This window comes from Balaenoptera physalus, assembly GCF_965194825.1.
Source record: "Balaenoptera physalus genome assembly, chromosome: 19".
NCBI classification, from domain to species: Eukaryota; Metazoa; Chordata; class Mammalia; order Artiodactyla; family Balaenopteridae; genus Balaenoptera; species Balaenoptera physalus.
In genome coordinates, this window is record NC_138900.1 from 32,612,368 (window position 1) to 32,627,719 (window position 15,352).

Consider the following 15,352-nt stretch of genomic DNA (forward strand, 5'->3'; position numbering starts at 1 on the left):
TTTACGGTGTTGTTCACTAGGAGGTGTGCAACATGACCTCAAATGTTTTGGGGAAATGGGTTGGTTTTTTTGGAAACTGGGGTGGGCTGAGCCACATGCCTGCACAGCTGCAGACGAAGCAGACCTCCAGAATGTCCAGAGGCAATGCAGTTAGACGGTTCAGATCTCAATGGCAGGGCACCCAGCAGGCATGTGAATTCTGCTGCTGGAGGGGGACTGAGACCGTCCCATCCCATCTGCCAGCCTCCTCTCCTCAGCCCATCCCTCCCTCCTTCTCCTTCTCTCTCCCTCCACAGTTCACTCCCGATGCTGTCCCCCAAAGGACAGGTGTCCCACTCTGAGTCTGGCTTCATGAGATGATTTTTGTTATCATATTAAATGTTGAGATGCCCTGTATCATCACCTTGGTAGCTGGTTGATTACAACACAGGGTGGGGAAAGCATGGAGAACAGATGAGGATGGATCCCAGGTGTCCTAAGAGGCATTACCCCCAGTTGGAGGGTGAAAGGGAAGCACGTTCATAACTCACCTCCCCCTCGGTGCATGCTCAACTGTTTTCAATTTTTAAAAACTCTACTGGCTTAGACCCCTTCGTGGAAGAAAGTGGTGGTGCGACTTACTGGTGGAACTGGAGACTGGGAGCCCCTGGTCCTCCTGGGGGTGGACATGCATGGGCCACAAGACACTTACCTCCCCCAGGATGGCTGACAACAGGCTGCTCTTGCCATTCCCTGTGTTGCCACAGACCCCTAGCATGGCCCCCTGCAAAGCCAAGGAGGACAGACCGGCGTTGGGACAGGTGACTCACCCAGGGCAGGTCTATTGTCTGAACACAAAATGACAAACAGAAAACAAAATACCCACATGCACCCTCAAGGCCCCTCAGACAAACAAAGCTCAAGAGGAGCTCAGAGGCCGGTCTGTACAGGTGGGATGGGGCAACCTCAGAGGAAGGAAATTGCATGGGAGTGGCGGAGAGGAATCATGGCTAGATGGTCCTGTCAGGCAAGAAACCCAAATTCCAGATCTGCATCTGTTCTATTCTATGTTCCTGGGCAAGTCACTTAGACTTTCTGTGCCTCGGCTTCTTCATCTGTAAAATAGGGATAACGAAACCAACCTCACCAAATTGAGCGTACATTCATTCATTTATTCATTCATTCATCCATCAAGTAGTCATGTGCATTTCTTCTGTGTACCAAGTAATGAAGAAAAGAACTCTTATTAAGCTTACAACTAGTGGGGAGATACAACCCATGAAATAAATAAGAAAACAAATAAATAATTTCAGATGGTGGTAAGTGATATAAGTAAAATGAAATTGGCTACCATGACAGACAGTTGGAGGTTAAAGCAATGTTAGATGAGCTGGTCAGGGAAGGCTTCTTAAAAGCACGTGTCATTGCAGCTGAGACCTGAATGACAAGAAGGAGAGAGATATAGGAAGATCTGGAGGTTTCACACCATGGAAACAGCAGGAGCAAAGGTCCTGAGACAGGAACAAGGTTGGCTGGCAAAGAGCGGTGAGAGGGCTGGTGTGGAGGGAACGAATGGGAGACAAGCTTGGAGATGTGGGCAGGTGCTCAGGGAGACTTGGACTCTATCCTAAGTGCAGTGGAAAGTCACTGAAGGGCTTAAGCAGGAGAGTGACTTGAATTGGTTTAAGCAGGAGATGTGATGTGCTCCAAGGACAAAGAACAAGATAAACTCAAAGGGTCAATATTGCCAGAACAAAGAGTAACAGGACTCCTATCACTCTGTCACAATGTGACCATTGCAATGTCCCAGAGCCCTCCCAAGCAGCATGCCCTGCCCCTTTCCCATCCCATATAAGGAAAGACATTTGCCCCGTTCTTCTCCCACTCAGCACACTGAAAGTATACATACTCTGCCCAGTCAGCAGATGACTTGCAGGTTCCCTGGCTATAAAAAGAGACAAGCAACCCATGCTCACTGTCGACTTTCCCTGGCTACCAGGAAGTCAGCCTGCTGTTCTTGCAGCGACCCTTCTCTTTAATAAACTCTATCTTCCTTACATTCTGCCTTGTGCCTGGAAATTGTTTTCCAACCTGCGCTCGGACCACCACAGGAGAGTGACTTGAATTGGTTTGTTTTAGAAAGCTCCCTCTGTCCACTGTGTGTAATGGACTGTAAGAGGGCAAAAGTGGAAGCAGAGAGGCTGGGAAGGGGGCTCTTAGAGGAGCTGGGCATGGCATGCTGGTGGCTGGGGCTAGGGCAGTGGAGTGGGCTGTGGTGAGAGGAGGCTGGTCCGGGAGAGGTGCTGAAGCAGAGCTGCCAGGCCTTGCTGATGGACTGGATTGGTGGGAGGAAAAGACAGGAATCAAGTTTGACTTCCAGGACCTCGACCACTGGAAAGATGGTGATGCCACCTCCTGAGATGGGGAAGACATGGGCAATGGGTCGGAGAGGGTGAAAACCAAGAGTTCTTTTTCGGTCTTGTTTTGTTTGAAATGTTTGGTAGGCATTGAAGAGGAGATAGTAAATAGACAGTTGAGTCTGGAGCTCAGAGGAGACTTCAAGGCTAGAGATAATACCATAGAGATGGAACTTAGAGCCATGGGACTGCAGGTGATCACCAAGGGGGAAAGTATAGATATCTAATTGACATTAGAGATTAATATTAATTGATGTTACTATTAATATTTATTACTCTTAGATGTCTATATTGATTACTATTAGATATTTATACCTGTTTTAGATATATCTATCTTAGATATAGATCAATGTCTACATTCTATATCTATATTATTATTAGACATTAATATCTATAATATTTTACCAGATATTAATAGATAATAGAGAAGAGAAGAGATTTGGACAGAGCAGGGAAGCCAGCCCTTGCAAATATGAGTCAGAGAAGAAGCCAAATAATGTCAGTTCACAGAATAACCAAATTGAAACACGTAGCACAGTGCTTGGCACACACTAGGAACTTAATAAATGTTAGTTTAGTCTCGTTCCCCTTATCCTTGGTCCCTCCAAAGACCAGCGCACACACAGTTTGCTGTTCTGTTTTTTGTTTGTTTGTTTGTTTTTGTTTTTTTAGATGACTTTGAAACATCCACTTACATCCATTTTAATGAAGAATTAAAGGATACACTGTGTTAAAGACATATTTAAAAGACTAGCAGTGGAATAAGACAGATGAATCAAATTTTCTTATAGCTTAAATAATTACAAGAGACTTTGAAAGCATAGTGTAATTCATGTTTTCATTCCAGTTTAAAAACTTCTATCCATTGCCTCTATCTTTGGTGTCACTGCCACCAATAAACACAGTATACGGCTTAGAAACCTAATTACTATCTTCAACTAGGAAAAAGTAAATTAACATTATTTCTTTAAAAGTAAGATATAAAGAATGTGGTCCAACTTAATTTTGTCTCATGGTCCCACAGTATTCTTAAATATCATGCCAAAATGTAAAAGTTTAAAAGGGAACATCACCATTTGTCATGCTATTACAAAACAAGTTTAGATGATCAACTGATTTACACTTAAGTTTGAAAGACTTCCTATTTTCCCTCCACGGAAATTTTCTTTTTTTTTCTCTCTCTCTCTCTTTTTTTCTCTCCATGGAAATTTTCTATTTTAAAGGGAGATCTTGGAGAGGGCAGTCTTTAGCCAAGGAAATGGTAGGGCGCCAGGTCAATCTCCCAGCCTCAGGCCCCAAAAGTCTGGCAGCCAGCCCGCCTGCATGGCTCAGATGAGGCTACCTTTGACACCACCAGGTTTATCTTGTGCAACTCTGGGCCCCGGGTGTCCCCTTTGTCCTCTGGCCTGAGGGCACCCAGAGGAGGCTGAGCCCTGGTCATCCCCTCAGGAGTGTGTCCATTCTTCTCCAGCTCCAAGGCTCCATTGACGATCCCGGGGCAGGTCTTTCTCCACGACAAGGTGACCTCCCCCCAAACCACTGTTCTGCTGGGGTCTTTCAATGCCTTGACGTATATGACAGGGCTCTCCTGGAGGAAAAATTTCTGTACAGAAGAAAGGAAAGGAAGGGAGGAGGAATTCAGTTCTTTAGTCCAGTAGGAATATGTACCCATTTTACTGGCCTGCCCATTGGTCTGGTTTATGAACTTCTAATAAATCGTAAAAGTCTGAAGAACCACCATCAATTAGAAGAGGCTAGATTTGCTGGCGAAAATTCTACATCAAGGTTTTTCAGATCTCAGACGACCAGGCCACTCTTTCATGTGTGTAATCTTCCTGCACTATGAGTTATTTCTCATTTTATTTTACATCAACTAATGGCATAAATTACATTAGTCTCATCTTAAGTGATAACGGCTGTTGAATCGCAATATTGATGGGCAGTTTTTCTCATTAAATTTCTTTTATTAAGTATTAAAAGTAAAAAGGTCTGTCCATGCACCATTCTGTGAGAGATGCTGTTTGGGGTCCTATATTTCAAAATGTGGCCATTGGCAGATCACTTCTCTCTGCATCTCCATCTCCCTGTCTGTAAAACACAAAAGTTGAACTGCATGAATTCTAGCACCAAAAAAAGGTGGGTGGGAAGTATGATCTCACTGATCAAATTATGCTCAGAAAGAGATCTAGAAAGACACTTACAGACATTTTGGACAATTGGTTTTATCTTTAGGTAGTAAATGCTGAGCAATTTTTATTCTCTGTATCTTTTTGCCTTGTCTGAATTTTTACAATGAGTATATATACAGCATCTTACAAAAACACAACGAAAATATTTTCAAAAGAAAAAAGGTACTCAGCCATAAAAAAAGAATGAAATAATGCCATTTGCAGCAACATGGATGGACCTAGAGATTATCATACTAAGTGAATAAGTCAGACAGAGAAAGACAAATATCATATGATATCACTCATATGTGAAATCTAATTTAAAAAATGATGTAAATGAACTTATCTACGAAACAGAAACAGACTCACAGACTTTGAAAACAAACTTATGGTCACCAAAGGGGAAAGGTGGGCGGGGGAGGATAAATCAGGAGTTTGGGATTGGCAAATACATACTACTATATATAAAATAGATAATCACTAAGGACCTACTGTATAGCACAGGGAATTCTAATCAATATTTTGTAATAACCTATACAGGAAAATAATTTGAAAAAGAATGCATATATATATATATATATATATATATGTATATATATGAACCACTTTGCTGTACACCTGAAACTAACACAACATTGTAAATCAACTACTCTCTAACATAAAATACAATTTAAAAAAAGAAAAAAAGAGGCGGTCTGTTTATTTTTTTAATTGGACCTCAGGTATATTGAATTGAATAAACAGTAACGTTTGAGTCAAGGCATATAGTTATCAGTGGGAATCGCCTGTCCCACTTTATTTCGTTTAGCTAGTTGGGCACTTACTTCTTTAGCTATTTTTACTAACATAATGAATATCTGTGAGCCCACTACTGAACCCAAGAGCCATGACTCTTACCGATCGATGGGGTCTTTCCCCATCTTATCTGCCCACTTGGTGTGGACAAAGCCCTCCTCGCTTTCCAAGCCCTCCCCTTGTGTAACCACTGTCCCAGAATTTGTGGATTTCATTCCCTTGTTTTAAAAAAACACAAAGATCATGCTGACTTAATGTGTCAGTGTGACAAGCAAATGTCGGGACATGAATCAACACTGATAAACTGGGTTATGGGGAACAAAAACAGGGTGTCCTTGACCCCCAAATAGTCTAAGCAAATTCTCAATCTATAACTTTATTGATGCCATTCAGTGATTTTTCACTTATTTTTTTTTAATAACCAGTGCAAAGGAAAAGGTGATCTGGAGTGCCGGCCCAGGGGCCTTGTCTGGAGCCCCAGTGTGCAGCCTCAGCAGCGCCTAGCAGCCAGCTCACCTCCTACCTGCGGCCACCTGCAAGGAGGCAGCCTCCCTGAGGGCTCACAGCTTCCTTCTCCCTGCACCCTGCCCTCCAAGCTGGCTCCTCGGTATAGCCCAGGGGGGCACAGAGGAGAAAAAAGGCATCTGGGGCTTCCCTGGTGGCGCAGTGGTTAAGAATCCACCTGCCAATGCGAGGGACACGGGTTCGAGCCCTGGTCTGGGAAGATCCCATGTGCCGCGGAGCAACTAAGCCCGTCCACCACAACTACTGAGCCTGTGCTCTAGAGCCCACGAGCCACAACTACTGAGCCCACGTGCCACAACTACCGAAGTCTGTGTGCCTATAGCCCATGCTCCGCAACAAGGGAAGCCACCACAATGAGAGGCCCACGCACCACAATGAAGAGTAGCTCCCGCTCGCCACAACTAGAGAAAGCCCGTGCACAGCACAAAGTCCCAACGCAGCCAAAAATAAATAAATTAATTAATTAATTTTTTTAAAAAAAGGCATCTGGCCTTAGAGATCACTCCTCCCCCTTCCAGCCTGGGGGTCTCAGAGACAAATGCCTGTGGGTCAGACAGAAAACTTAGGTGACTAAAACAGGAAGAGTTGAAGATGTCCTGAAGTAAGGGATCTGGTAGGGTCAGTACCCATCCAGAGTGACAGTCCTACACAGCCCCGGCCCCCTGAGGCTTTGAGGAAGTGCAGCTCAGGGTCCGAGATCATTGTCCTGACCCCTCCCCTTCCTCTCCACCGTAAGTACACCTATCCACCCTTTCCCACTCTCCAGCTGTCTCCCTGGTCATTCCTGCAGCCAACATGCCTACCCACCCTCCTGAGCCCAGGCTGTAGCCTCCTCATCTCTGCCCACCCCTGCAGGTGGGCACGGGCACAGAAGGAGAGGGTGGGAGAACTAGGGCACCAGTAGGGAGGCGGAGGCAGCAGGGGCCCCAGTGGCCGCAGCTGAGAGGTTAGGGGAGCTCCTGAGGCTGTTGGCGAGTATAGGACTCTCCGGTGTTACTAAGACAAGCCAAGTTCATTCCAGCCTCAGGGCTTTTGCACTTGCTGTTCCCTCTGCCTTGTCATCATCACTCAGCTCAAAAGTCGCCTTAGCAGACAGGCCCTCCCTGACCAGCCCATCCACTGTGGCCCCAGCCCTCCCCCCAGGCTCTGCTTTATTGGCTTCACAGCCCTTCATGTGAGCTGATGTTATCTTCTTTGACTGTTAATTCACTTGTGCATTGCCTGTTTCCAATACCAGATTGTAACCCTCTGAGAGCAGGAACCCTACTGGTTATTCTCAGTGCCTGGCAGGTGGTAGGTGTTCACTAAATTTTTTTTTTTTTTTTTTTTGGCAACTTTGCGCAGCTTGCGGGATCTCAGTTCCCCAACCAGGGATTGAACCCAGGCCACTGCAGTGAAAGCCTGGAATCCTAACCACTAGGCCACCAGGGAACTCTCCCCTAATTTTTTTTTTAAATAAATGAATGAGTGAATGAATGATATAGATTAGGGACTGCACACATTTAAGTGAGATGACTATAAAATGCTTTTAGAAATCAGTTTAGAGTTTTTCAATTCCGATGCCTGTAGGAGCAAGACCAGAAGCGTAAAGAAGTGAAGGAAGCAATTGCTAAGAGGATGAATGAACTAAAAAAAAATTAAAAAATTAAAAATTTAAAAAATTTTTTAAAAATTAAAGAAAAAAAATCATTAAAAAAAAAAAGAGGATGAATGGTAAGACAGACCCAGGCCTGGCGGTGAGATAGGGGGTGGTGGAGGCTGCAGCAACCCCACCTGAGTGCCCTGACTAAACGCAGGTCAGCTATCTCCAGCTGCCGTGGCCACAGGAGAACACAGGTCCACTGTTGCCGGATTGCCTGATTATTCAAGAGAATCCAGAAATCTGAGTTTTTAACAGACAATTTCTAGTTTTTTAAATGCCAGCAACAGATACAATTTTTTAAAAGCAAAACCATCAGCGTAACTCTACACACACCTAGACAGGGTCTGCAGGTCACCTGTCCGAGATGTGGTTTGGATCCACTGTCCTAAGATGTCCTTGGGGCCTGGGAGCCGGCCTGACTCATCTGTCTTCACAGGCCCACACCAGCCTGGGAACAGTAGGTCACTGAGTTAGAGGGTCCCTCTCCAGCCAGGCTGAATTCTGCCTTGGCCCAGGGTCACATTCAGGAGGACTATCGTAGCGATGAAGGCAGATGAGCATGCGGAACAAAGGGCTGTGAGGCCAGGCCTCTGACAACTCACCGTGAACCTCTCCGAGGCAGACCTGGACATTGCGAGGCCTTTGACTGTGAAGGGCACTAAGACCACTGACAGCCGCATGGGATTCAGGGCGGCCACGGTGGTGAAGGCCTGGAAGAGGCGGAGAGGAAGCAGTGAGTGTCGCAGCCCTGTCCTGCTCCCCCCACCCCCTGAGACCCCATCCCTGAGCCTCAAGCCACAGAGGCAGACCCTGCAGCTTCCAACAAGCATGTCCTTCATATGGCGGACGCCAAGCAGGTATTTCGGGGAGACTGGGAAAAGTGGGGGAAAGAGCATTCATCTTAAAGTCGCTGAGTGAAGGCCTGGTCGCTCTTGTAGCTTAGCTACTGGGTAATTCTGTAACTTGGACAGGTGACCCTCACCACAGGTTCAGTGTCCCCATTGGCATAATGCCCCAGATCCTAAAGGTGATACAGGAATAGTTGGGAAGCACTGAAAAATTACATGTGAGAGAGCTTTGTCTACTGGATATGTAGCTTTGTACTATTATTGTTGTTAAAATCATATCTATTCTTATTTGCCTTTTCTTTTCTAATATTTAAAATTTCCCCAAGCCAAAAACAGAAATGTAGATCAATGGAACAGGATAGAAAGTCCAAAGATAAACCCACACACCTACGGTCAACTAATCTATAACAAAGGAGGCAAGAATATACAATGGAGAAAAGACAGTCTTCATTAAGTGGTGCTGGGAAAACTGGACAGCTATATGTAATTAGAACACTCTCTAACACCATACACAAAAATAATCTCAAAATGGATTAAAGACCTAAATGTAAGGCCAGACTCTTAGAGGAAAACATAGGCAGAACACTCTATGACATAAATCGCAGCAATATCTTTTTTGATCCACCTCCTACAGTAATGAAAATAAAAACAGTAATAAACAAATGGGACCTAATTAAACTTAACAGCTTTTGCACATCAAAGGAAACCATAAACAAAATGAAAAGACAACCCACAGAATGGGAGAAAATATTTGCAAACGAAGCAACCGACAAGGGATTAATCTCCAAAATATACAAACAGCTTACGCAGCTCAACATCAAAAAACCAAATACCCCCAAAAAAATGGGCAGAAGATGTAAATAGACATTTCTCCAAAGAAGACATACAGATGGTCAAAAAGCACATGAAAAGATGTTCAACATCACTAACTATTAGAGAAATGCAAATCAAAACTACAATGAGGTATCACCAGTCAGAATGGCCGTCATCAAAAAATCTACAAACAGTAAATGCTGGAGAGGGTGTGGAGAAAAGGTAACCCTCCTACACTGTTGGTGGGAATGTAAATTGGTACAACCATTATGGAGAACAGTATGGAGGCTCCTTAGAAAACTAAATATAGAACATGATATGATCCAGCAATCCCACTCCTGGGCATATATTCAAAGAAAATCATAATTCAAAAAGATACATGCACCCCAGTGTTCATGGAAGCAACCTAAATGTCCATTGACAGATGAATAGGTAAAGAGATATGGTACATATATACAATGGAATATTACTCAGTCATAAAAAAGAATGAAGTAATGCCATTTGCAGGAACATGGATATTATCATACTAAGTGAAGTAAGTCAGACAGAGAAAGACAAATATATGATATCACTTATATGTGGAATCTAATAAAAAATGATACAAATGAACTTATTCACAAATCAGAAAGAGACTCACCAGTCTCGAAATCAAACTTATGGTCACCAAAGGGGAAACAAGGGGGGAAGTGATAAATTAGGAGATTGGGATTAACATATACACCCTGCTATATATAAAACAGATAACTAACAAGGACCAACTGTATAGCTCAAGGAACTCTACTCAATATTCTGTAATAACCTATATGGGAAAAGAACCTAAAAAAAATGGACATCTATATCTATATCTGAGTCACTTTGCTGTACACCCGAAACTAACACAACATTGTAAATCAACTACATTCCAATAAAAATTTAAAAAGAAAAAGAAAAAAAAATCTTCCTAAGCATCAAGCCTAATCCATGCCTCACCCTCTCAGGAGACCTCCCCTGACTACAGCAAACCACCATCGGCTCTCAGGATCCCAGAATGTGACCTCCTGGAGGTACCCTGGGGACCTTCCAATTCATGCTGTTCATGGCCCATCTCCACCCGCTTCTGGGTCCAGCTTAATCTCAATTCCAACGGAGCAGGAACGCTTTGGTCTAGCCTGGCAAGGTGTGAGTGCAGCGTGACCCTAAAGTTCCACTGAGCGTTCCCCTTACACAGCCTGCCATCCACCCACCAGCTCGCCAGGGTGTTTCCCTGGTGTGTGCCGGGGCCTAGCAGAGGTGACTGCCGTCTGGAGCGCAGAGGAGCCCTTGGCTGCAGACTCTCAAATGCTCCCCCTCTTACTTCAGTTGCCGTCTCCTGGCCTCCCTGGCTGGCTTCCAACCTCTCTAAGAGCAGCAAACTGTCCTATTCTCAAAGAATTGGATTCCTAACCTTGAAAGGCAGCTGCTGCTTCCCAAGGCCAGGGTCAGACCACAAAAGAAAAGACAGAAGAAGCTAGGCTTTTGTATTTGAAATACATTTTCATTTCCCTATTTTGGGATCAGAGGAACTCCCCACTTTAGGATTTTCAACTTCAGCGTCGTCCGGGTGTTAACCGCACATTTCACCTCCCCTGCACCCCCAGATGACTGTTTCCCCTGCCCCACAGCTGCTTTGCAAGGGATATCAGTTCCTCAGATGGACTGAGAAGGAAGAAACCTCGAGACCCTAAAATTCTGGAAGATCAAGATCAATTTGTATTATTCATTTGCAAAATCTTCAGACCTTTCAGGGGCCTAGACTAGAAAAGGACACTTGAGAAACCTCACTATCAATATGGGGGAGGAAACAAAGTATCCCAAACACTCACTACTGAAGCTGTGAGTTTCAGCCGTAAGCCTGTGTGGATGAGGAACGTCACTACTGAGGCCATGGGGGAGGCTGTGAACAAGGTAGCAGTGGTCAGGCTCCGGATAAACCCACACTTCTCCAAGAGCTCCACTTCCTTTCTTCTGAGATCTGGAATTCATCGCAGGAACATTCTCCCAGGAGCACAGAACAAGCCCCGGAACATGAAAGAAATCCCCAGAAGGTGAGAGGCTTGGCCTGCCATGACATTCCCAGGATCTGAGCAGAAAGCCAGATTTTCTGTACTTTTAATGATTTTTGAAAATGGTTTCTCCCAGGTGCACATTTTAATCAACTTAATGCATGTGAGAACTTCACTGGTCACGCGGATGTGCTGGTCGCTGACCTCAGATGCATGATTCTGTATCTTCACAACCTTTCTGGCCAGGAATATCTGCAGTCGGGATGCAGCAAGAGCATCTTTTATAAGGGCAGGAAAGTGTGGCTTGGCATTAGTGTGGCAACTAAGAGTATTTCCAAAGGTAAACTCCAGTTGTGGACTGAATACCTGGGTCTAATCCTGCACTGTTTGAATCCATTGTGACTCTCAGTTCCGGGTCTCTAATGAAGGGTTCCAATGGAAGCTTCTCCACGCCATCATGCCTTGGGCACCTGCCTCACACATCCTGGGGTGGGGTGGGGGGGCGGCGTTCTCTTCTGGGTCCCAAGCCAGGCCATGACTAACTTTACAGAAATATGACTCCTCTGCCTCTGGGAGCCCTAAACTCTCTACCAATTACAACCACCTTTTTAAAAAATAATTTTATTGGAGTACAGTTGACTTACAATGCTGTGTTAATTTCTCTGCACAGCAAAGTGACTCAGTTATATATATATATTCTTTTTCATATTCTTTTCCATTATGGTTTGTCACAGGATATTGAATATATAGTTCCCTGTGCTGTACAGGAGGCCTACAATCACCTTTTGATCAGAATACATGAGCTGAGGGAGGAAAACACTCCATCTCAATAATTCAGAGCACACGAATCCACGAGTCACTTCCTGTTTTGCCCAATTTTATTTCAGCTGAATCTTGGGCAGCAAATTTGCTTCCTTTCCCCCATTATACTGTGCCAATGTTAAATGCTATCTGCTTTATTATATCAGCACATTCTGGGTAGAACAGAAGGAACCAAAATCTTACACAGAGGATGGCTACTGAGGAAAGTCTGTGAAGCAGATAATCCATCACAGAAACCTACCTACGAGGTGGGCCTCACGCATAAGATTCACCTCCTATTTATGAGGCCAGCACTGTGGCCAGAGAACCATTTGAGGTAGGAATTGAAGCTGAATCTCACCCCCAGTGGAATGAGCAGTCAACAAGAGTCAACATTCCCACTGAGAAGTACCCTGGATTCCAGAGCCCTAGGAGTTCTAGGAAATGTCCAACATCAAATGGGTGGCAAAGGAAGACATTACCTCCAGTGGTAAAATCAGGAGATAGCAAAGCACGGCAATGAGCGCTGTGGGTCCAAGAGTGAGTCAGGAGGTAATGCTGCAGGCTATCAGCAGTAAGCAGGTGAGCAAGGCCAAGGGCCCTTAGTACATCCCTTCAAACAGGCAGTTTATGTCACTGGTGAAGAAGCTGATGGCCTGTAAGACAATAATCCCATGGACACAGGTGTCACCTCTCCAGGCACCCAGAAGAGGCTACATGTGCATGTGGCAGGTGGGCTCGCCATGCCTTCTCCAGGCAGGAAGGCTTGAGGCAGGGTGGTAGAGTGGAGACAGACACACCAGGTTCACAGCTCTCCTGTTACTAGCTGTGTGACCCTGGACAAGTTACTTTGCCACTCTGAGCCTCAGCTCCTCCACCTGTAAAGCTGGAATGATTATACCTACTTTATATGGTTGGTGTGACAATGTCAATAAATATCTGCACACATAAACTGTGCCCAATAAAAGCTATATTTTTCTATACTATTGCTACTACTACTAACAGCCACATTCCAGAGAGCAGCTTATAGTCTTCTATTTTATTCTAGTCTAGTCTATTCTATCCATTCATTCTACTACTACTACTACTACTACTACTAACTGCATTTTTTGGCAGGAGCTGAGGCTTTTTCTCCTCCTCCTTTCTCTTTTTTGCTATAGACTCTTTGGCCCACTCCCTACCTCCCCAACATATACTGCCTAGTTCGGTGCATAAAAGCTGACATTCCAAGTCACAAAAGTTTTGAGGAATCGATTCATTAATGTCTTTTGGAATTACCAACCTGAATCCCTAAGAAGTGATTTCCTTTTAACCTTAACCTGATGTCCTCCCAGTTCCCAGGCTGTACCCCAGGCTGAGCCTTTAAAAACTGTTAGTTGAGGGACATAACTTGGTACAGACACTTTGGAGGACAATTTAACAGTATCTTTTAAAATTAATGATTGCACAAACCCCATGACCTGCCAGTTTCATTTCTCTGTTGAGAAACATTCTCCTGTGCTGGAGGAAGCACATATACAAGGATGTTCATTGCAGCACTGCTTATCGCAGCAAACCCAGAAACACCCTAAATGTCCATTGTTGGGGAAAGGTTAAAGCGTCCACCTAAGAAGTATTGGATAATATTGATGTAAAAATCTCACCCAAAAATCTATATTCTACATTTTCTATTGGTAAAACCAAGTTGCAGAACACTATGTAAAATGCAGTATCATTTATGGAAAAACACGCACACAAATACAATATGTTTTCTATGGGTAACTTGCATGTGTACCTAAATGTACTTTAAAAAGCTTGGAAGGTGATGGTAGTCACCTCCAGGCATTAGGGGGGTGCCGAGGTGTAGGGGGTCATCTCTACTATTTTATTTTTTTTCCAAGGAGAACGTATTCAGGTGTTTTCAAAATTAATTTTAATATAAAATTTATGGGAGCAACTCTCTAGAAATCCTCATATGAGCAACTACTTCCATCTCCAGTTCCAAATGGGTCATGTTGTTTTCTGCTTCTGTGAAGATGTTTGGGGAAATCGGGCCTCACGTACAGTAGGAACTTAGAACAGAGGCAAACAGAAAAGGAGCCAGGGTTGGCCTCGGTGCAGAAAGTCTCCTCAGCGAGGCAAGTTAGGGCACTGGTTCAGAGCCTGGAATTTGCAGCCAGGCTCCTCTGCTTACCAATCACGTGACTTGTACAAGTTTCATACCCTCTCCTGGCCTCAGTTTCCACCTCTGTGACAATGGGAACAATAACAGAAACTACCGCCTAAGGGGGTCGTCAGAGGACCAACTGAGCTAAGTAAAGCCCCTGGGACAATGGCTCAGAGGAAGTTAGCAGTTACTGTGATGACTGCTGAGATGAACAGGGGGAAGGGCTGTGTGAGTCCTTTAACTCCAGTCACGTGCAGGAGGACAGGGCAGCCTCCTGCTTAAGGCCTAACAGAAATTAATGATACAATTTAACACATGAATCACCGGCCCCCTTCCACATACTTTGTATGTAAATACTAACTCATTTTATCCTATGAGACAATTCTATAAGGCTGGCCCTATTATTATCCCACAGCTCCAGAGAGGCTGAACAAGTTGCCTAAGGTCACAGAACTAATAAAATGGTGAAGAATAACAATAATGATGATAACAATAAATATCTTACATTTGTTAGCATTTGAATTAGAAAAAGCATCTACTTGTTGGCAATGGTTAATACAGCAGACATTATTTTGGACATTGTCCTGTGTAATTCGGATGCTGGGCTTTTCGAGGGATAGAGTAGTGAATCTGAAATGGTTCGTGTCTTTGAAGGGGGCTCATTTGAGTGGAACAGCCAGATTTGTGCTTGGTGGGGAGTGGGGGCAGAGGGCGGGATCTAGAGACACTATCATGAAGGAGAGGACGTCTCAGCTGGGCCTTGAAGGATGAACGGAATTTTAAAAGGGCAGGGGCAGTGATGTGAGCAAAGCTGCCAGGGGGTGGACATGTCTGGTCTATCTGGGGACTGCAGGCTTAGCCCCACCAGGCTGGGAGGGTGGAAGCCAACCTAGGACTACAGGAGGGGACACAGGCGGAGATGAGGCTGGAAAGTTGCTGATGCCAGATCACAAAGGAGTTTGGCTTGAGGGTAAAGAGCCAAAGTGGTATTGAGTTTTCCAAAAATTAAAATGTGTGTTTCAATATAAAAGTAATCCATGCTTCTCAAGGAAATTGGTAAGCAGTAGAAAAATAGGGAAAGTAAAATTAAATATAGAAAATTCCAATATCCGCCCCATGAGTCTGGGCCATAGTTGGTCATATCTTTCTTCAATCTCTGCCATTGTTTGTCTGTGTTATGCTGTAGGGAGCCCCAGA

At 44.4% G+C, this 15,352-nt stretch overlaps 1 protein-coding gene across 1 annotated transcript in view; it reads right to left on the bottom strand.

The window, feature by feature from the left end:
* ABCC11 (ATP binding cassette subfamily C member 11) overlaps positions 1-15,352 on the bottom strand; it is a 60,152-nt gene that overhangs the window by 28,179 nt on the left and 16,621 nt on the right. The window contains 8 exon segments of the mRNA XM_082436879.1: positions 692-763; positions 3,739-3,999; positions 8,129-8,236; positions 11,029-11,177; positions 11,313-11,460; positions 12,492-12,554; positions 12,558-12,611; positions 12,615-12,665. Coding sequence (XP_082293005.1) covers positions 692-763; positions 3,739-3,999; positions 8,129-8,236; positions 11,029-11,177; positions 11,313-11,460; positions 12,492-12,554; positions 12,558-12,611; positions 12,615-12,665 — 906 coding nt within the window.